The 22159-nt window shown below is 44.0% G+C and overlaps 1 protein-coding gene across 5 annotated transcripts in view; it reads left to right on the top strand.

The window, feature by feature from the left end:
- Positions 1–22159, top strand: part of LOC141197244 (gastrula zinc finger protein XlCGF66.1-like) — a 135314-nt gene that overhangs the window by 67143 nt on the left and 46012 nt on the right. For 3 of the 5 annotated variants that reach the window (XM_073662647.1, XM_073662648.1, XM_073662645.1), the window contains 2 exons: positions 1454–1609; positions 18062–18185. In XM_073662647.1, the coding sequence (XP_073518748.1) occupies positions 1454–1609; positions 18062–18185 (280 nt within the window). Of the gene's footprint in view, positions 1–1453; positions 1610–4746; positions 4883–18061; positions 18186–22159 lie in introns of those variants that run through there. The other 2 variants (XM_073662649.1, XM_073662646.1) reach the window with 2 other exon arrangements.

Genomic DNA, 22159 nt, shown 5'->3' with positions numbered 1-22159 from the left:
GAGGCTGTGTGAGCTCCAGTATTTCAGTATTTCTAAACTCTGGTGAACATCAATGCCATAGGAGAGCACTGTGAAATATTAGTGGGACTAATCTTAATCTTCACCTACACTTGTACCAGAGAATTCGGTGACCTAGGAAGCTAATTAAATCTGGTCGCCGGACAAACTGAACAGTGTACTGTGTAAATGTTGTGTTGATACAAGTGATTAATCGTGTGTGTGTGTGTGTGTGTGTGTGTGTGTGTGTGTGTGTGTATATATGTATGTATATATATATACACACACACACACACACACACACACACACACACACACACACACACACACACACACACACACATACAATAATAAAATCAGGGGGGAAACAGGATACTGGAATCTTTTGTAATTTAGGTGGGAGGAGGGTGTAAGATTGTATTCCTGAGAGAACCACGTGTAGGGTAGGCCCTGTACCAGATAAGGGTGGGAGTGGTACAATCTGGGGATAGTTCTTTCTCCTGTCCGTGAAGCGGGCACTTGGGATCTCTCAGGCTGCATAAATTGTATCTTGTGGTTTTTGGGCTGTCGTGACCCGTATATTGTTTGGAAGTGAAATACTGTTATTTATTGCAAGTTTATAAAAAGAAGTTAGTTTGGTACCATATTGTGGTTGGAGTCATTTATAGCAGTGCCGTATCTCATCCTCATACACGTACGACTGGCGTCGTTACGGCCGTTAAACCACCATCTCGCCTCTGCTCCTTCTGATGCTTGCTTCTCATCATGCCTGAGTGCAATTTAAAGCTTCTCTGTGTATTCCAAAAACATTCCCCCAGCCTTTAATGTGAAGGAATCAAAATTTCACTGCTAATAGCCGTGGAAATGACAGGATGCAGCGCTGGAGCAAAGCACAGTACTTCCTCTTCACATGGCTGTCAGGACACACCCGCTGATATGTGTTTTAATTGAATTGTTATGTGGACCATTCATCATTGTCAAACATGCAGTGCTTACAAGCTCTTTGGAGCTGAACTTGTAAGTACTGCACTGACTGACTGGAATCACTGGAGTTGTGTTGTTAGCTCCTGATCCTGTCCAGACTCAGTCCTGATGCTGCCTCATATAACCGCATGGGAGCGCACACAGTTTAGGCCAGCAGCATGGTTATGTCCCTCAAGAATCCAAAAGACTGTGATTGGCAAGTATTCTGCTCCTAAAGAGACAGTGTGGAATAAAACCTTGAAGGGGTTTTTCCATTCTGTTTATGGCTGTTTTACTGTTGTTTCCACAAAAAAATGTATCAATGGGTAGCAGGATGTTTGATAAAAAGTCAGTTCATAAATCTGAATTAAACTTCATTTGCATAGCTAAGCACGTTCACTTTCTAAAAGTGGTGAAAGCTCCTTAAAAAAAAAACAAAAAAAACCCTAAAAACGCATTGATACATTTCCCTAAAGTCTCTTTTCACGTCCAGGGCTACACATTGAAGAAGAAGGTAATTGATGAAGAATTCAGCAGATCCCAGAGCCCCTTCAAGGTGACGTCTTCACACTTGCTGTTGAATGAGAGGAGCAATCAGCAGAAGATCCTGGAACTGACCAGCAAGGTTGCTTCTCTGCTGACTGGAGAGGTGAGCGCTGTTGGTAATACTGGGGGAATACATGAGAGGTATTTGGAGACAGACGGAGTTCAAATGAACTCCCTATGCTCTTTTTTTTGTGGTGGCGTATGTCCGTACAGATGGGCACAAGAACGTAGTTTACTACATTCTTGTGCCCATCTAAAAAGAACAGACCCCACTTTAGAAGAAGAGGAAATCCATCTAAACACCACTTGTCTCCTTGTACTGAATGTCTCTGTCGAGGACTAATATCTGGCATTCATGTGGAAGCCCTGAACAGAAACCATGAAAGCACTGTATCTGTATGAACCTAGCTTAAAAACAAGTTGTCCCGAATATAACGAACTCGTAGCTTAATTGATGGAAATATGAAAATGTTATGTGCTTTGGAAAACACATTATTTTGGAAAATAAGTGTTTTTATTCTGAAAAAGTAGTATAACTTAAAGTATGTTTGACATCAGCATAACTGTAGTGAATAGTGACCTATACAACATATCAACTACAGGGCACATTGAGCACTGTAAAAATAGATCACAAAAACAAATTGCTGTTTTCTCTCAAAAGATATAAAAAGTTGTTCAGTGCATCATCCCAAAGTGATAGCAAATAAAAATACAACTCAATCAGCAAGCTACAATAAGCAGTCCAGTAAGTGCTACATCGCTGTTAGAACCCTCCTGTTAGTTTTTTCTATTTTGCTGGTCACATGACTTTCTGCCTATATAATCCAGCTCCGCCCTTCTGGCTTTGCTGGACTTCGGTTTTTACTTTTACTCTTAAGCTAGCCAGGTGCCTTGTACCTTACTCTGTAGTTTGCTTGGTCTTTTGACCACTAGTACTTTTTGTTTGTTTGTCTTTGCTCTGCTACAATTTCTGCTAGGAGGTGTCCAACTATATCCCAGTCCTTAGTTCTTGTAGGGACCCCTCCCTTATATCTATAGGTCTGCGTTCAGACTAGCCGAGGACTTAGGCGGGTCTGTTCACAAGGAACAGGTCCCCCGCTGCATCGTAGGGTATCAGCTTAGTCCTATTGTAGGGACAGTTTTCCTATCTTTCCTTAGTGCTTGTAGCAGTTCATAACAGTAAGTCCAGCCAAAATAAAACACTCTAAGGAAAGTAATCCGGATATCAGCATGGTGTCGGTTCAGGAGTTGGCTCAACGCCTGCAGGGACTGTCTTTGGAGGTGGCCGAGCTCCAGCAACACGTGAGTAGCTGTCCTGGAGCGCATTTTGTCGAACCGAAGGTAGGACTGCAAGATTTTTTTTCCTTTAAAAATGCTTGTTTATTATATTTTCGTTTAAGACCCAGATCCTCGGGGAATGAATCACAGCGCATTGGGTTTATAATGTCACTTTTGCGCAGAGAACAACAGGGATGGGCCTTTTCTCTACAACCTAATGATCCGTGTTTTAGATCTGTGGAAGATTTTTTTTATGCTATGGGGTTGTTGTATGATGAGCCTGATCGAGTCTCATCTGCTGAAACTGAATTAAGACGTTTGAAGCAGGGATCAGGTGATGTGGAAAATTATTGTACATACTTCAGAAGATGGTCTGATGAAGTGGAATGGAATGACTCGGCATTAAAATGTCTGTTTCTTGCTGGTCTAGGTGAAAGGGTTAAGGATCTGCTGATTGCCTTCCCAAAACCTGGAACCTTGCAGGAGGCAATGCAATTAGCTTATACGTGTGGACAGGAGACTGAGTGCTAGGATTAATGAAGAGAAATCTACTGCTATGGCAGCTCCTAGTTTTCAGAGGGTCTGCTCGGAAGGTGGAGAACCGATGGAGATTGGGGCGATGTCACCCCACTCTCAGGAAAAAGACCGCAGGTTTGCTAGGGGATTATGTTTTTATTGCGGTAAATCTGACCACTTTATTAAGAACTGCGTGCTTCGTTTGAACAAAGAAAAAAAAAAAAAAAAAGAGGTCAGTTACGCCCGTATAGCTTGTTTAAACTCAAAAGGAGTATTTCTTTTCTGTAAGCACCTCATTCCAGGAGGAGTTGATCGAATTTCGGGTATTTGTGGATTGTGGTTCTACACTCAATGTGATTGATAAGGGATTTTTGGAAAAATTGAAATTAGAATCCAAACTTTTGTCATCTCCTATTTCTGTGGTTGCTGTTGATGGCTCTCCCTTGAAATGTATTACTCACAAGGTTTTTGAATTTCCCCTCACCATTAATGGTATTCACCAAGAGAATTTGGATTTGGCAGTATTAAATAATTTGCCTTCTCCAGTGGTTTTGGGGTTACCTTGGTTAAAATTGCACAATCCTGTACTGGACTGGTCTACCAATGAAATTAAGTCTTGGAGTCCTAAGTGTTATGATAAATGTTGTAACGGTCGCATTGCTGCTGTGTAAAGAGGGGAATTACCTGTACCTATTCAGGATTTTTGGAAAGTTTTTTCTGAGGAGGAGTCGCAAGTTTTGCCTCCTCATAGGGACTATGATTGTACTATTGAGTTTGTCCCTGGAGCTACTCTTCCCAAGAGTCGCTTATTTAATCTTACTATCCCTGAGAGAAAGGCCTTGGAGGAATACATACAGACAAGCTTGGCCGCCGGTCACATTAGACCTTCTAAGTCACCTGTGGCTGTTGGTTTTTTTTTTTGTAAAAAAAAAAAAAAAAAAAAAGGCGGGCGGTTTACGTCCATGTCTGGACTTTCGCGAAATTAATATAATTACAGTATGCATCTTGCTATGGATTTTATTACTGACCTTCCTGCCTCTGAGGGTTTCACTGTCATCTGGGTGGTCGTGGACCGTTTTAGCAAGATGTCACTTGGTTCCTTTCATCAAACTGCCCTGCGCTAAGACACTTGCTAAGGCTTTTGTTAAGGAAATTGTCTGGCTCCATGGCGTTCCTACCAACATTGTTTCCGATAGGGGACCTCAGTTCGTGGCTCTTTTTTAGCGTGCCTTTTGTGACAGGTTGTGAGTTCATTTGTCATTTTCATCTGGGTATCATCCTGAGTCTAATGGACAGACAGAAATAAAGAACCAGGATGTTGAACAGTTTTTGCGTTGTTTTGTGGCTGACAATCAAGAGGGGTGGTCTGAGTTTCTGCCACTGGCTAAATTTGCTCATAACAACCATACATCCTCTTCTGCTGGGTGTTCTTTTTTTGTTGTACAGGGAGACATCCGTCGTTTGGGTCATTCTCCAAATTGGTATCGGCTGTGCCGGAGGAGGAGAATTTTTCCAGTGATTTGGAGAGAGTTTGGACTGATGTACGTCGTAATCTTCAAGAGGCTAACAAAAAATCCAAGAGGTACTTTGACAGGAAACGTCAAGAGGTTTTGTTTACGGTTGGTGACATGGTTTGGTTGTCCTCTAAGAATCTGCGGTTGAGGATTCCTTCTAAGAAATTGGGTCCGAAGTTTGTAGGGCCGTTTAAGGTGCTTCAGGTAGTTAACCAATCTGCTGTTAGGTTGGAGGTTCCTATCTCCTGGAAGATTAATCCGGTGTTTCATGTTTCCTTATTGAAAAAAGCTGATGTTTCTGATAGGGACGCCACTGTCTCTGTTCCTCCGGTGGAGGAAGACGGTGAATATGAAATTTCTCGCATTCTTAATTCTAAATGGCATAGAGGGAGATTGCAGTATCTCGTCGGTTGGAAAGGTTTCGGTCCCGAGGATAACTTCTGGGTAAGGACGGATGATGTCTCTGCTCCTAGACTTCTCGGAGCGTTTCACAGGAGGTTTCCTGATAGACTATAAGCTGGGATATGTGCAAAGTGTAAGAGCACGTTGACACTGGCCATTTCGCTGACAAAATCTAAGAAGAAAAGGCAGATGAGCATATACCCTACAGCAAGTAAATAATTAATAATAGTACAATGTAAATAAGATAGGGTACTTGGTTAACGCTATTTTGATCAAGAAGGCATAAAAGCCATCCCACCGCAACGAGGTGTACCCATCGGGATGGCTCTAAACTGTCTAGTATTAAAACCTTACCATGTGTCATATGATGTCAAACTGAGGTCAGCATAATGTAATGTAGAGACAGACCCTGATTCCAGCAATGTAACACTTACTGGGCTTTTTGCTGAAATAGTGCTATATAAATAAAATTATTAACATATTCTGCAGCACTTTACAATTAACCGGGGACATGTATAGACAATAAAAACAATACAATGTAACACAAAGTTCAACAGTTGCAGTAGAAGTAAGGGCCCTGCTCACAGCTTACAGTCTATCAACAAATAGGGGGACACAATAGGACAATAGGTAGAACGTACTCGTTATGTACGGTCCAGCCATCATTCTAATAAATATGGGTAGTCATATTAAGCTGCATGATCCGGTCATCCGCCAGTATCTGTCTAACTGCAGTTATGGTGTTCTGTTGGGTGCGTGGAGGAAGATGAATAGGCAGGAGCAGATTACGATTAACATTTAGAAGGAGGAACAAAGGAGAGTTAGGTTAGTGAGTTGAGGTTATGGTCCTGTCTATAGGGATGTTTTGGGTTGCATCAACAGAAACAGTCTAGATCACATTAAGTAATTATCTCACTCTACTCCTTGGTCAGACCTCATCTGGAATACTGTGTCCAGTTCCAAGCACCACATTTTAAAAAAGACATTGAAAAACTGGAGCAAGTTCAGAGAATAGCTACCAGGATGGTGAACGGCTACAAAGTACAGGGGCTTGCAGAAATTTCCCCCTCCCCTGGCATTTTCCATGTTTTGCTAACTCACATCCTAGAATTTCACAATTTTTTTCAGGGTTTGCATCAGTTCGTGTAAAAAAACATGCCTACAACAGTGAACATTTGGTTTTCTTTTTAATGTGAAAACAAATAGGACAAAATAACTGAAAACTTCAGTGTGCATAACTATTCACTCCCCTAAAGTCAGTACTTTGTAGAGCCTTCTTTTGTGACAATTACAGCTGCAAGTCGCTTTGGATAAGTCTTTATGAGCTTTCCAAATCTTGCCACTTGGATTTTTGCCCATTCCTCAAGGCAAAACTTCTCCAGCTCCTTCAAGTTAGATGGTTCCTTCTGGTAATTCGCAATCTTTACTTATGATTACAGATTCTCAATTGGATTAAGGTCTGGGCTTCGACTAGGCTTTTCCAAATCACCAAAACATTTATATGTTTCCCCTTAAACCACTCGAGTGTTGCTCTAGCAGTATGTTGTTTTTTTTTGTTGGAAAGCAGTCATGTCGAAATGTGAACCTCTGTCCCAGTCTCAAATCACTGAGAGAGACTGAAACAGGTTTGCTGAACAATATCCCTTTATTTAACATTATCCATCTTCCCCTCGACTCGGACCATTTTCCCTGTCTTTGCTGCCGAAAAACATCCTCACGGCATGATGCTGCCACAACCATGTTTCACTGTGGGGATGGTGTTCTTGGGGTGATGAGTTGTGGTTGGTTTGGCGCTAGACGTAGCATTTACCTTGGTGGCCGAAAAGTTCAATTTTGGTCTCATCTGACCACAACACCTTTCTCCATACATTTGGGGAGTCTCCCACGTGTCTTTTGGCAAACTCAACAATAGGAACTTTACAATTTTTGTTTTATGTAAGTAAAGGCTTTTTTTCTGCCAACTCTTCAATAAAGGCCACCTCTATGGAGTGTACGGTGTATTGTGGTCATATGGACAGATGCTGTTAACTTTTGTTTCTGTGCTGCCTCTCTCATTCTAGTCAAGACTGAGAGTTAAGTGCATTACTCAGAGTTTTGGTGGGTGGCCCTCTCTTGGCAGGTTTGTTGTGGTATCATGTTCTTTCCATTTGATGACAATGGATTTGATGTTGCTTCGGGCGATCATCAAAAATTGCGATATTTTTTTATAACCCAACCTAGCAGCAGACACATTTCTACAACAACTGTTAAGAGGAGACTTTGTTCAGCAGGCCTTCATGTCAAAATAGCTGCTAGGAAGCCACCGCTAAGGATAGGCAACAAGCAGAAGAGACTTGTTTGGGCTAAAGAACACAAGGAATGGACATTAGACCAGTGGAAATCTGTGCTTTGGTCTGATGAGTCCAAATTTGAGTTCTTTGGTTCCAACCATCTTGTCTTTGTGCGACGCAGAAAAGGTGAACGGATTGACTCTACATGCCTGGTTCCCACCGTGAAGCATGGAGGAGGAGGTGTGATGGTGTGGGGGTGCTTTGCTGGTGACACTGTTGGGGATTTCTTCAAAATTGAAGGCATACTGAACCAGCATGGCTACCACAGCATCTTGCAGCGGCATGCTATTCCATCCGGTTTGCGTTTAGTTGGACCATCATTTTATTTTTCAACAGGACAATGACCCCAAACACACCTCCAGGCTGTGTAAGGGCTATTTGACCAAGAAGGAGAGTGATGGGGTGCTACGCCAGATGACCTGGCCTCCAGAGTCACCAGACCTGAACCCAATCGAGATGGTTTGGGGTGAGCTGGACCGCAGAGAGAAAGCAAAAGGGCCAACAAGTGCTAAGCATCTCTGGGAACTCCTTCAAGATTGTTGGAAGACCATTTCCGGTGACTACCTCTTGAAGCTCATCAAGAGAATGCCAAGAGTGTGCAAAGCAGTCATCAATGCAAAAGGTGGCTACTTTGAAGAACCAAGAATATAAGACATATTTTCAGTTGTTTCACACTTTTTTTGTTAAGTATTTAATTCCACATGTGTTAATTCATAGTTTTGATGCCTTCAGTGTGAATGTACAATTTTAATAGTAATGAAAATACAGAAAAATCTTTAAATGAGAAGGTGTGTCCAAACTTTTGGTCTGTACTGTATACAGACTAGTGATGCGTGCTCGGATAAGGTGTTATCCGAGCACCCTCGGATAAATATGTTCGCGTCAGCGTGGCTGTTAGACAGTCGCAACACATGCAGGATTGCCTGTTTGTCAAGCAGACGAGAATCATGCAGCCTGTTTGACAATCATGCCGAAGATACTCGGTTAGCACCCAAGCGTGCTCTGTAGGAAGTGCTGCAATGTGTTATTGTAATGTGACAGTGCTGATTCTGGACAGGCATGGAGGAGATCGGAGGTAAAGACAACTGTAGATTGTTCATAAGCTTTTGGGTATTGATGGCACGTAGTTATCTGTATGTCTGGCAAGTGGGGGTGTCCTGAGCAGGGAGACAGTTCTTGACAGAATTAGTAAAGTCTTGCTCTGAGCAGAGCTGGTAGAAAATCGGGTTCTCGTCCTCATGTGTAGAACATTTTGTAAGCTGTGGATAGCCAAAGGAGAAGGTTAGAGAAAGAAGATGTATGGAAGATGGGGAGAGCAGGTTATCAATTGGGATGTTAAAGTCCCCCATGTTGAGAGTGGGAATATCACAGGATAGAAAATATGGAAGTCCGGTGGCAAAGTGATAGAAGAGCTGGTTGGTTTTGCCTAGAGGGCAATACACAACTGAACTGCCACTAGAAGGGATAATGGTTTGAACTCAGCTTGCTAAAGATGTGATAAGCCACAGTTAATTTATGTTTTAAGGGTGGGGGGATCAATCACTTTTTCACACAGGGCCCTGTAGGTTTGGATTTCTTTTTCCCTTAATAATAAAGACCTTCATCTAAAAACTGCATTTTGTGTTTACTTGTGTTATCTTTGTCTAATATTTTTAAATTTGTTTTGGGATCTGAAACATTTAAGTGTGACAGACATGCAAAAAGAATAAGAAAGCAGGAAGGGGGATAACACTTTTTCACACCACTGTATATTAGGATGACAATGTGTTTTATAGAAAAAATGAAAATTTGTTTTATTTAAAGTCTCACAGACTCTCACTCCCTATAATTGTTAAACATAATGATCTGTAATATCTTTTAAAAATTGTTTATTTTTGTTGTGTTTAAAAGGCGTCTCAGTGTCAGCCCTTGAACACTTAATATAATAGGATTTGGCTAGTTTTAATATAGAGCAGCAATAAGGGCCCTACCGCTCCTTGAAACTCTCCCCAATTTACTTATTTGTAAAGAATATTTAATATTATTAATATTAGTTTATATTTCCTATTTCAAAATAAACTTGGCTGATTACAGATAACATTCAATATTATTCACTGTTTTAGGTAAATCTAATCTCTAAATATTTACGCTGCAGCCTCCATGACTCCCATTGTGTCTTTTACTTTCTAATTTAATTTTTGCCTGAAATTCACTTACTTTAATTTATAATAGTAATTTGCTAGTGTTGATGAGCGATTTTAGGGTGATTTGCAGCAACTAGGTTAGGGATGAGCGAATCCCTGTTAATACGACTTCAGTTGCATTCGGCCGCTGTCGAGCCCACACTGGAAGTGAATGCAGTGGAGGGCGAGCATGCGCAGTAGTGCGCAGTCGCGCTCCATTCCCTGTCCCGGCTTCCTTTCTGGACAATAAAGTTTGTTGAATGGCTGTCCTGCACTCAACCAATCAACAAACTTTGCTGTTGTAGCCCCTCACTCACTCATTAGCATTGGTTGCTAATGGCGAAGGAGAAGGTGCACAGCCGAATACACAGGGAATACTCATCCCTAGCAGCAAAGTATGAAACTTTTTAATGATATGTGGTTTTATGTTTACTATTTAGGCCTCCCGCAGGTTGTTTTCAGAAAAAATGGCGTCTTCAAATTGCAGTGTTGGAGAAATGTGGTTAATTGGAGGGACAGCAAGCCGTATTAACAATTCTAAGCTGCTGTCGAATCGGCAGGTGTTGGCCAGGTTTTATTTCCTGCACTGTACAGAGTCGCCACAAACATGTACCTGTGCTACCGTCGCAGCCAACAGAGTTCTTTGGTTCTGGGAAAAATCGAGAATCCCTACAAGGCAACAATATCACTTGATCAGTAAGGTGATGAGTCTCAAGAAGAATGCTAAATGGCGAGCCAAAACACAAGAACCCAATGAGAAGGAATTCATTAATAAACTTGATGATTAGTTTGATGTCGCTCATGCTGATGCCATGAAACTTCTATAACTTCAGGAAGAACGTGACTTCTTGCTTGCTCAAAGAGAAAAAGGTCGTTGAGTAAGCATGGGACTATTAGACAGAAAGCTGGCCAATGTCAAGGAAAGAAGATTTATGAGAGAAATAGAGGCTGAGAAATGAAGAAAAAAGGACACTGAGCGAGTTTAGCTGAACTTTGCAGTAGTAGTAGCAGTTGAAGCGACAACGGTGCTTCCGACGATAGTGATGAGGGCGAAGGGCATTTTAGTCCCAATAAAGGTAAGTCAGTAAAACCTGTCAACACTGTGACTCCAGAAGTTGCTGCAGCTTTAGACAGAACTAATATAATTGATAGAAAAGCAACCTACCTGCTTGCTACTGTTTTTCTGTCTCTTGGCCATGATCGAGACAGTCTCACGTTGGATAGGGAATCTATCAGATAGGCTCGTCGCCGGCATAGAGAGATTGCAGCAAGTGTTATTAAAGTTTCCTTTGATAGCAGCGGTCCACTGCCTGCACACTGAGACGGGAAAAGGTTTGCAAGCCAGACCCGCAATGAAACTGCTGAGCAATTGGCAGTACTAGTGTCAGGAGGAGGAACTGAGAAGTTGTTGTCTGTCCTAGAAATGCCTAAGAGCACAGGAACATCACAATTTAAGGTAGGATTGGTTGCTCTTAGATAAAGTGAAGTTTATGTCATTTGACACGACCAGTAGTAACACTTGTATAAAGGCTGGTGCGTGCATCCTCTTTTAACAAAAACTGCCGAAAGAACTACTGAGTTTGCCGTGTAGGCACCACATTCACGAGCTAACTATTACAAGCGTGTTCGATAAATTGTGGCTGGCATCTACAGGTCCAAATGTAAAGTTGTTGGAGAGATTTTCGGCTTCCTGGAATCAACTGGATTAAACCAAGTTTTTGGCTGGAATGGAAGATGACATAGTTTCAACTGAGCTAAGTCCACTTAAGGAGTGTCTAGTTGAATTTTGCACCAACCAGCTTGCACAATCCCATCCGAAAGATGATTACAAGGAATTTTTAGCACCGGCACTCCTGTTCCTTGGTTCGCCGGCAAACCCATACATACACATTAACACTCCAGGTGCCTACCATCGCACTCGATGGATGGCCAAAGTGATATACGCTTTGAAGATCTTCATGTTTTGTCACCAATTTTGTTTAACTTTGACAGAGTTAAAAATCTCTGTAAATTTTGCACTTTTACTGTCCACTTATACTTGAAGGCTTGGTACCGCTGTCAAATCCAAGCCACACCACCGCATAATGACTTGACATTGCTGCAAGAACACGTAGCATACAAAGGAATCAACGTGCCTGTTGCTGAGGCAGCAATAAAAACTTTCAACAGATACCTGTGGTATCTCAGTGAGATTATGGTGGGTCTGACTTTTCTTGACAGTGAGGTTCCAACCGCAGAAAAGGATGAGATGGTGCTGGGTCTGCAGCAAGAAGGCAACGATGTCTGCTCAACTTGTGTGAAGCTTGCCGAAGACCTCGTATCACACAATAAGCTTCATCACTTCATGTGTGTGCCGTCCCCACATTAAAACGCAGTTACTGGGAAAGTCCATCTAACCACGGACACATGGGCAAGTGCTTGTGGGCTGGGACTCTACATCTAGCTGACGGCACACTGGGATAATATAGTGGAAGCCGGGACCAAGTCGGACCTTGGAAAGGAACACGTCCTCCCAACGCCGAGGATTGCAGGCCCTGATTCAATCAGGGTTGCCCCCACATTCTACAGCTCCTGTACATCCTCCTCCTCTTCAGCCTCCATCTCTGAAATGACCACATCAGTCGAAGCTGGAAGCAATGCAGCACTGCCTCGGCCAAGCAGCAACAGGCGTGCTGAAGCTAATATACTTAGGTGACAAACCGCACAACGCTCAAGAGTTGTGGACAGCTCTGAAAGAGCAAGCATGACCCTACAGCCAGGCATGGTCATGTGTGACAATGGCTGGAACCTGATGACAGCTCTGAGGTGAGGCGAGCTCACACAGGTACCATGTCTGGTTCATGTGCTTAACCTCGTGGTTCAGCGGTTTCTCAAAACCTACCTGGATCTGACGGATCTGCTTGTCAAAGTATGCCGCCTGTGTGCCCATTTTAGAAAGTCAGCTACAGCTTCCGCCACCCTTGCCGTGCTTCAGCAGCATTTGCAGCTTCCAGCTCACCGACTGATCTGCGATGTCCTCACGCATTGGAACTCTACATTGCATATGTTGGGAAGGATTTGTGAGCAGATGAGGGCAGTTGTTGACTACCAGAATCAACAAGGCCGTCTGTATTCAGTTCAGACTCCACACATAAGACCTCAGGAGTGGACATGGATGTCAGACATTTGTACCATCCTCCAAAACTTTGAGTCATCCACCAAGATGGTGAGCGGCGATGACGCCATAATTAGCGTCACCATCCCACTTCTGTGTCTTCTGAAACGCTCACTGCTCACAATCAAAGAGGATGCATTGCAGGCGGAGCACGATGAGATGGAGCAAAGAACCATGCAGGGTGACTCTACACAGCCAAGCCTCATCTCATCCCAACATGGATTCGGTGACCATGAGAAGGAGGAGGAAGAACAGGAGCTAGTTTCCTGCGCTATAGACGGTACTACTTGCACAACCGTCATCCCGTCTATTCATCGTGAATGGCCTGAGGACAGGGAGGAGAATATGATCAGTTGTCCTCTTGGTGAGGACACGCAAGTCTTGCCTGTTAGCAGTCTGGCACACATGGCTGAGTTTGTTATACTGCCTTTCCCGTAACCCTCGCGTTGTCCAAATTTTGGGTGACAGTCATTACTGGTTAGTGACGCTTCTAGACCCATGCTACAAGGAGAACTTTCTGTCTGTTATTCCCTTGCAGGACAGGCCTAATAAAATAGTGCAGTACGAAAAAAGCCCTTGTTGCGGAATTATTAAAAAAAATCCCATCTGAAAACGCTGGCGGCAGAGGTCACAGTCCGTTGGACATTCAAGGAGTACAGGCGAGAGAGACACAAATGCAGTCCAGCAGAGTCTGGGGAACACTGGCAAAGTTCTGGGACAGTTTTCTCAGACCCTCCCATTGCACAGGCCCTGAGGCGCGGGATACTCTCCCAAGGAGGGAAAAGTTTAGGAAGATGGTGAAGGGAGTACCTTGCCGACCGTACCAACATCCTCCGTGATTCCTCTGTGCCTTATAATTATTGGGTATCCAAGCTGGACACCTGGCATGAACTGGCTCTCTACGCCTTATAGGTTCTGGCTTGCCCTGCCGCTAGCATTTTGTCAGAGTGGGTTTTTAGTGCCGCTTGTGGAATTATAACTGATAGGCGCTGTAAAGATGTGCGGTGTTGGATTTTAATAATCACCTAGGCTGGTTATCGATGCAAATAGTTTTATTCCTTCCGACCACGGTGAATAGCAATTCCAGGTAAATGTCCAGCAGGCAATTCTCTTAGTCCTTAAGTTCCCAACCTGGGATCAGTAGTTCCACTGCCCCGTACCAGGTGATACCCACTGTCCCCAAACTTTTGGTTGGCCCACAGCTTTTGTATCTCCCGCCGGTATATTGGCAGTCACAGCATATGCTCCTTCGGATGATGGATATCACGACTGCATCCCGTGATACCAACCAGCTCCCAATCCGACTAGCAATGAATCTTCTCTTTCACCTGCACAGGGTTCAGCCCCGTGAATCAGCAGAAGAGCTCACACCTCCCTCCCCCAGCTAATTGTGCCTTAGTGGAGATATTTTCTCAGGTGGAACGCATCCCCTGGGTTTGCATGTGAGACTACCTGTGGTGACGGGGAGAACAATGGCCCAAGGTCTCGGGGATATGGTCACTGAATGAAATAGATACCTGAGGTTGAACTGATGAGTAAACAAATTACTAACAAAACACAGCAAGCAAATTTCTAACACCATACAAAGATAAGATCGATGAAAATGGGTGCTCAGTGCTGGAAAAGTATTTAGTAAGTGGCCAGGTCCTCACAGCCGCATCCGCCTGTCAACTGAAAATGCTGACAGGCTGACTCTTATATAAATGAACAAGGACTGGATTGGGCCAGACTTCTCAACACCACCGAATGATAGCAGTGTAGCAAACTCAAATACAGTGTTTTTTTGGGGAGGTCTAACTCTATTCCCATGCACCTCTGTGTTCACATCCAGACATGGGTATATGCTTCCTCATTTTGTCTATTTGCTCTTCTTCTCCTCATCCTCCACATCCTCCTCCATATCACCACCGTATATACCATTTCACCATATGTACGTCTCTTGCAAGAGACATTGGAGTTCCTCCAAATTTTTGGCAGCCCTCGCATTCACTGCATAGGCAAACAGTATGGGAGACTCATTTCCTAATAATGGGAACATTGGTTTCAGGAGGCCCTCCGACCTCTACGTTTCTTGCAAGGGATACTGGAGTTCCTCCACATTTTTGACAGCCGTTACATTCACTCCATAGGCAAACGGTATGGGAGACCCACTCCTTTTTAATGGGAGCATGTCATACTCATTACTGTAGCCCAGCTCCATGTGTCTTTAAATTGTTAGTAGGGTTTTTCCTAAATTTTGGCAGCCTTTGGTCTCCCTGCATACCCTATAACTGTATATCAGACCCTCTCCTTTCTAGTGGTAACATGTTGTTACTGTGGCCCAGCTATATGTGTGTTTAAATTGTTAGTGGGGTTTTTCCCAAATTTTGGCAGCCCTTGCAGTCACAGCATGGGCATTACCACTATAGGAGACCCACTTCTCTATAATGGTAACATTTTTTTTTTTTACTGAGACCCTCCTCTATTTTTTCTTCGAAGAGGCATTGGGGTGCATCCAAATTTTTGGCAGCCCTTGCAGTCACTGCATACGAAATAACAGTATAGGAGACTCACTCTTTAATAATGGGAACAACAACGCATAGCCGACTGCTGGCCCTTTAAGAATAGTAAGGCTGTAAAAATTGTGTTTGTGACTTTCACAATCGCTCCTTCAAAAATGAAACAGGATGTGTCTGATGAGGTTTCACACACCACATGGCCAGATAAGGTTGTAAAATGTTAAAATGACATTTCCCAGTGAATTAATTTGTCACGGTTGAAAGCAATGCAAAAGTGCAAAAACGTATCAAAAATGCTACGTGTGAACATAGCCCAACGTGTGGAGGAGCATTTTTATTTTTGGTTATTTATTTTGCCATATATTCAAGTCATTATACTGGGAAGGATGTTCCTTAACCTATTTCCCAGGAAAATCCATTTTGGTTTTGTTTTTGTATGTTTTATTGTGAGTCCGGAAAAGTGGCGTAATACCTCTGACAACATTGTTGACAACATTGACCTGGGAGTCAGAAATGGTTCCAGGGGTCTTCCCCATTCTGTTCCATGTAATTTGAGCACTGTTCCCATCGATTTGGGTAATTTGTAGGCCCTCTGCAGACCACCGGGGGAGGGGGGGGTGCCGCTGGAAAAATGCTCAAGTTTCCCATAGACATTGGGCTCGTTACTCAGACCGAGCACTCGAGCATTCCAATTTGCTCGACCCGAGCAATGAGTACTTGAGCATTTTAGTGCTCGCTCATCACTAGTCCCCACACCATTTTTTTAATTATTTAAAAAGGTAATTAAAAAAGAAACAGCGTGGGGTCCCCCCCATTTTTGATAACCATTCAAGCTAAAGCAGACAGTTAGGGGCTGGTATTCTGAGGTCATGGATACTTCTCCCCTCAGCCTAAAAATAGCAGCCCGCAGCCACTCAAGAAAAGGCGCATCTGTTAGATGCACCAATTATGGCCCTTTGCCCGGCACTCCCCAATGCCCTGTGGCTGTGGCAAGTGGGGTAATATTTGTGGGGTTGATGTTACCTTTGTATTGTCTGGTGACATCAACTGCGTGGTTTAGTAATTGAGAATTCTAGGACATCACCGCTAGTCACTGAGGCTGAGCTCCCAGTAGCTCATTCCTCAGTGGTTTTCAGCCAGGGCGGTCACATCTTAGCACCGTCTAGATTGAAAACTATTTATCCCAGACATGGATAACGGCGTGGGACAGAACTTCGGACAGGTGAGGGATATTGTTGTTTTTTTATTTTTGTTTTTTACAGGAGACATTGGCTTCAGTGGATTGGGTTTTGGGTAAGTATAATTGTTTTTGGTAAATTTAAGAATCATATTTTTTAAAATGTATTTATTTAAAGCGAAGGCGACGGCAGATGAATACTCCCATCAGCCGCGTCTGTTCTTGCTGTTATCTGTGACAGCAGGTGTAGGCTGATGGGTATAGCAGTCCCATCTGCCAACTCCTGTGACCGGACTTGGTACTTGCATACATGTTGTTTAATAAGTTCAAATGCAAAAGAGACATTCTGGCACCACGCTGTTTTTTCAGAAGATCAATCACCAGGGCATAATTCAGACTGTGTGCTTCAAGACTTAAACGGTGGTGCACATCCAAGAAATATTTCAATCACAAGCAAGAATAGAAGGAAAGGCAGCACTCACCCAGTCTTCTTTTAAAACGTTCCTTTATTTTTGTGTGCGGAGCATTTCAGCGTGCAGCATTGGACTGAGACCCCGAAGGGTATGCGGGGGAGAGGAAAAAAGGGACAACGCGAAACGGGCGTTGTCCCTTTTTTCCTCTCCCCCGCATACCCTTCGGGGTCTCAGTCCAATGCTGCACGCTGAAATGCTCCGCACACAAAAATAAAGGAACGTTTTAAAAGAAGACTGGGTGAGTGCTGCCTTTCCTTCTATTCTTGCTTGTGATGTTGTTTAATAATTTGATCAAAAACCTTTGCTAGTATAGAAGTAAGGCTCACTGACCTATAGTTCCCTTGTTCTAACTTCTTCCCCTTTTGAAAGGTAGGGACAACATTCGCTCTTCTGCAGTCTTCTGGAACTTCTCCAGTTCTCCAAGAATTTTCAAAGATTAAGGAGAGTCGTTCAATAATTTCCTCTATCTCCTTCAGTACCCTACCATGTAATTCATCTGGACCTGTAATTCATTTATGTTAGCTAAGTATTCCCTCACTATCTCTCTGTTTATAGATCATGTGGATTCTTCTATTCCTTTAATAGTACAGTGAAGATCAGTTGATGTTACATTTACTTTCTGAGCAAAAACAGTTGTAAAATAGGAATTTAAAAGTTTGGTCTTCTCGGCATAATTTTTACCACTTTACCAATTTCATCCTGTAAAAATCTTAGATCATTTTAGACTTTTCTTTTACTTTTGACAAATTTAACCATCTGGCATAGCTTGCCTGTGTCCAACCCTGTCAAACTGCCATGTTAAACTGCAATGCACTTTAACGATCGAAAGATATATTGCACACGTTCCCCCAGCACGTGTATAAGTCACTATACAAGTAAATGTCAGTTGACATTTAATATAAAAGTTTCTCTATTGGGTGTTTTTAATAAGATTGTATTATTTTTTCTACAGCATGTAGAGTATTTTATTGTCTGTTTTTAGGGAGGGGGGGGTTGCGGTTTTTAATTTTTTTATGAAGTCTTTGTTTCTTCTGATTTTATGTTTTTTTAGGTTCCTATTCAATGTCAGGATGTTGCTGTTTATTTCTCCATGGAGGAGTGGGAGTATTTAGAAGAACATAAGGATCTGTATACGGGTGTCATGATGGAGGATCCTCAGCCACTCACATCACTGAGTAAGGAAAGATTTTTAATGACTTTAAGGCCATGGTCAAACGGTTTTGAAAAATGGGCCATTCGCATCTTCAAATTGTGGATGTGATTAGCACCATGTGTAGCTCTGAGCTCTTGTAACTGTTGTGCATTTACAGTTGCCAGAGCAGCCTGTACAATACAGTGGCATGTAAAACGTTTGGGCACTCATTGTCAAAATTACTGTTGTTGTGAACAGTTAAGCAAGTTGAAGATGAAATGATCTCTAAAAGGCCTGAAGTTTTAGATGACACATTGACAAATTTCCTTTGTATTTTAGGCAAGAAAAAAATATATCTAATATATATTTCATCTTTTACATTTTAAAAATACCAAAAAGGGTCGATACAAAAGTTTGGGAACCCTGCACGGTTAGTACCTAGTTGCACCCCCTTTTGAAAGTATCACAGCTTTAAATGCTTTTTGTAACCAGCCAACAGTGGTTCCACCATCCGGACCTGTAACAGTTTGCACAGGCCATGGAATCCGGTGGCTCCCAAGCTCCTACGGTCTCGGAAAGACAATCCTGTCTTTCCTGCGGACTGTACACTCCCGCCTGGATGCACTGTTTACTCCGGCAGTGCCTGCTTCTACCCAAGCGGTAACTGCTCCAGTGGCGGTGCGGTATCCTGCTTCGGACCCCGACTGTCTGCCTCTCCACGATTTGGTAGTGATCCCGCTCTATGTCGGGTCTTCATAAATCAGTGCATGCTGCACTTCAAGCTCCTGGCCCATCAGTTTGCTTCAGACCAATCTAAAGTGGCCTTCCTCATTTCTTAGCTCACAGGAGAGGCGTTGACGTGGCTCAGTCCCCTATGGCAGGGTTCCCCAACTCCAGTCCTCAAGGCCCACCAACAGGTCATGTTTTCAGGATTTCCTTAGTATTACACAGGTGATAATTGCATCACCTGCACAGGCAATAATTCCATCACCTGTGCAATACTAAGGAAATCCTGAAAACATGACCTGTTGGTGGGCCTTGAGGACTGGAGTTGGGGAACCCTGCCCTATGGGAGAGAGGGGACCCTCAGGTGTCTAATCTCCAGGCTTTCCTCAAGGCCTTTTCGATGAGCCCGACCGTGCGTTCTCTACAGCTTCCCTCGCCTCCGTCTACGCCAAGGAGACCTCACAGTGGGTCAGTACGCTGTACGTTTCTGCACCCTCTCGTCTGAACTCGCCTGGAATAACGAGGCTCGGGTAGCTACCTTTTGGGAAGACCTTTCTGGGCAAATCCAAGACGAGCTGGCCGGTCGTAACATACCCTCCTCTTTGTTTGACCTAGTGCCTCTGGCGACACGGATTACCATCAGATTCCAGGAGCGTTATAAGGAGGTGGTCCGTGAGAGAAGACCTTTACGCCTAGCACCCAACTTTCAGAGACCGGTCTCGCAACAAACCTCTGCCTCTGCATCCACCCCTGAAGCTACGCAAGTTGACTAGGTGACGATGGTCAAAACTCGCCAGGAGGTCCACCTCGCTGAAGGAAGATGCTTTTATTGTGGCAGTTCGGAGCATGTAATCCGCCCTTGTCCTGAGAGGCCAAGAAACTTCAGAGCCTAGGATCACTTGGAGAGGTCATCCTGGGCAAGAATCTTTCCTCTTCATCCCTGACGCTGTCAGTAGCCATATCCTGCGGCGACATCCATTTTGTCAAGACTGCCTATCTGGATCTTGGCGCTGCTGGGAACCTCATCCAACAAGCCATTGTGGGGCAGTTCCGGATCCCTATCCAGCATCTCCCGGATCCGTTGGCAGTTTCTTCGGTGGATGGGGAGACCCCTTGCCGAGCCCATTCTGTTCGTCACCGAGCCGGTGGCTCTTTAGACAGGAATGCTGCACTTGGAGAAAATCTCCTTCTATGTGCTGCTCGGTCTCTCCCATCCCCTACTCTTGGGTCTTGAATTGGAGTTCCTCCTCATAGGCCTTATGATTGTCCCATCGACCTTATCCCCGATGCCTCACCTTTCTGTGGTCGAATCTACCCCCTGTCGTTGGCCAAGACCCATGCCATGTCAGAATACATTGAGGAGAATCTGTCACCGGTGTGTCAGAAGTGACAGACAGTCGCCCTGCTGTTGGTTGCAGGAGATCTATTCGTTTAGCATTACAGACACCTTATTAGAGGCTGGCTCTCTAGGACGCAGTGGCTATCTTCCTCTGGCTAATTAACACCCTGGCCTGGGTCTGCTAGAGGAAGGTGTGGGCGATACTAACATTACCCCTTGTGAAGGCTTGGAGTGAGTGCATTACTTCTTCCTTTCTGGAGCTATGAAGACTGGTGTTCATCTCTCTGAAGTCGATTAAGGCTGCGTGCCCACTATGCGTTTTTTTATCGTTTCTGCAGCGGCAATTCCGCCGCAGAAACGCTTAAAAAACGCTTGGTCTGCAATGGTCCCCAATGATAATCCGCATGTGCTGTGCACATGCTGCGGAAATTTCCGCTACGGATTATCATTGCAGAAAAATCTGCAGCACTACCATTTATTTTGCGGAATTGCGGCATAATCGCCGCCATTGACTTGCATTGAATCGCATAATATCCGAATGACTACATGTACACATGCGGATATTATGCGATTCAATTCGCGGATGGTACCCGGGTCTGGAGAAGAGGAGACTCCTTCAGACCCGGGTACCATAGTACCTGTAGTTAAAAAAGAATTCAAATAAAAAAAAACATATACTTACCTTCTGATGGCCCCTATCTGCTCCCGGCAGTGCTGCTGGCTCTTCGGCTGCTCGCTGTGGTAAAAGGACCTTCCATGACGTCATTTAGTCGTGTGACAGGTCACAGGACCGCTGACGTCTGTGGTCGCGTGACCTGTCACATGACTAAATGACGTCATGGAAGGTCCTTTTATACCACCGCGAGCTGCCGAAGAGACCGAATGCACCGTACAGGTATTATTACCGCATATTCATTCCTCACTTCTCTTTCCTGACTTCTCCCATCTCTGCCCTGACCCGCAAAGGGGTTATTCCAGAGGAATGGACTCCCGAGGCAGAAAGTGCCTTTGTGTCCTTGAAACAAGCCTTCTCTTCTGCTCCAATACTGCATCGTCCTGACTGTAACAAGCAGTTCTTGCTGGGGGTAGATGCTTCTTCTTCTGGGGCCAGAGCAGTCCTCAACCAGAAATCCTCGTCCGGGCGAATGTTGACCTGCTGCTTATTTTCCAAGCTCTTCTCTCTCTCTGAGCACAATTATTCCATTGGAGATTGGGAATTGCTTACCATCAAACTGGCGCTGGAGGAATGGTGATTTTTACTAGAAGGGGTGGTCATCTACACGGATCATAAGCATCTCGCCTACTTGCAGTCCGCTCAACGACTTAACCATCATCAGGCCAGATGGTCTCTGTTCTTTACCCACTTCAGTTTTATTCTCCACTTCCGGCCGGGGATAAAAATATCAAGGCAGATGCGCTCTCCAGATAATTTCTCTCGTCTGACGAAGAGGAGGAGCCTCAACACATCATTGAGCCCTCCATAATTATTATGGTTGCCCCGTTTGATCTGTCTCGTATTCTCCCAGGTAAGACTTTTGTGGCGGCTCCGGATAGGAACAGGGTCCTACTCTGGGGTCATTCGTCTAAACTGGCAGACCACGCCGGACAAAAGAAAACGGTTCTGCTTATTTCCCGACATTGGTGGCCTACCCTACACAAGGATGTTGCGGATTTCGTCTCTTCCTGTGCTAAAAACAAGACTCCTAGGCAACTTCAGATGGGTCAACTGCTTCCTTTACCTGTGCCTTCCGTACCGTGGCAGCATATTGCAATGGATTTCATCACGGATCTCCCTGTATTGGTCGGTTGTACTGTCATTTGGGTGGTACCTGACCGCTTCTCTAAAGTAGCTCACTTCATTCCTCTGCCTGGTCTACCCTATCTGCCAGTGCTGGCTAAAGAGTTCATTCTTCACATCTTTTGTCTCCATGGCCTACCTCTTCATATTGTCT

The sequence above is a fragment of the Phyllobates terribilis genome, unplaced genomic scaffold (assembly GCF_046119375.1).
Source record: "Phyllobates terribilis strain yellow unplaced genomic scaffold, ASM4611937v1 Scaffold_80__1_contigs__length_6766528, whole genome shotgun sequence".
NCBI classification, from domain to species: domain Eukaryota; kingdom Metazoa; phylum Chordata; class Amphibia; order Anura; family Dendrobatidae; genus Phyllobates; species Phyllobates terribilis.
This window is presented reverse-complemented; position numbering and strand designations above follow the sequence as displayed.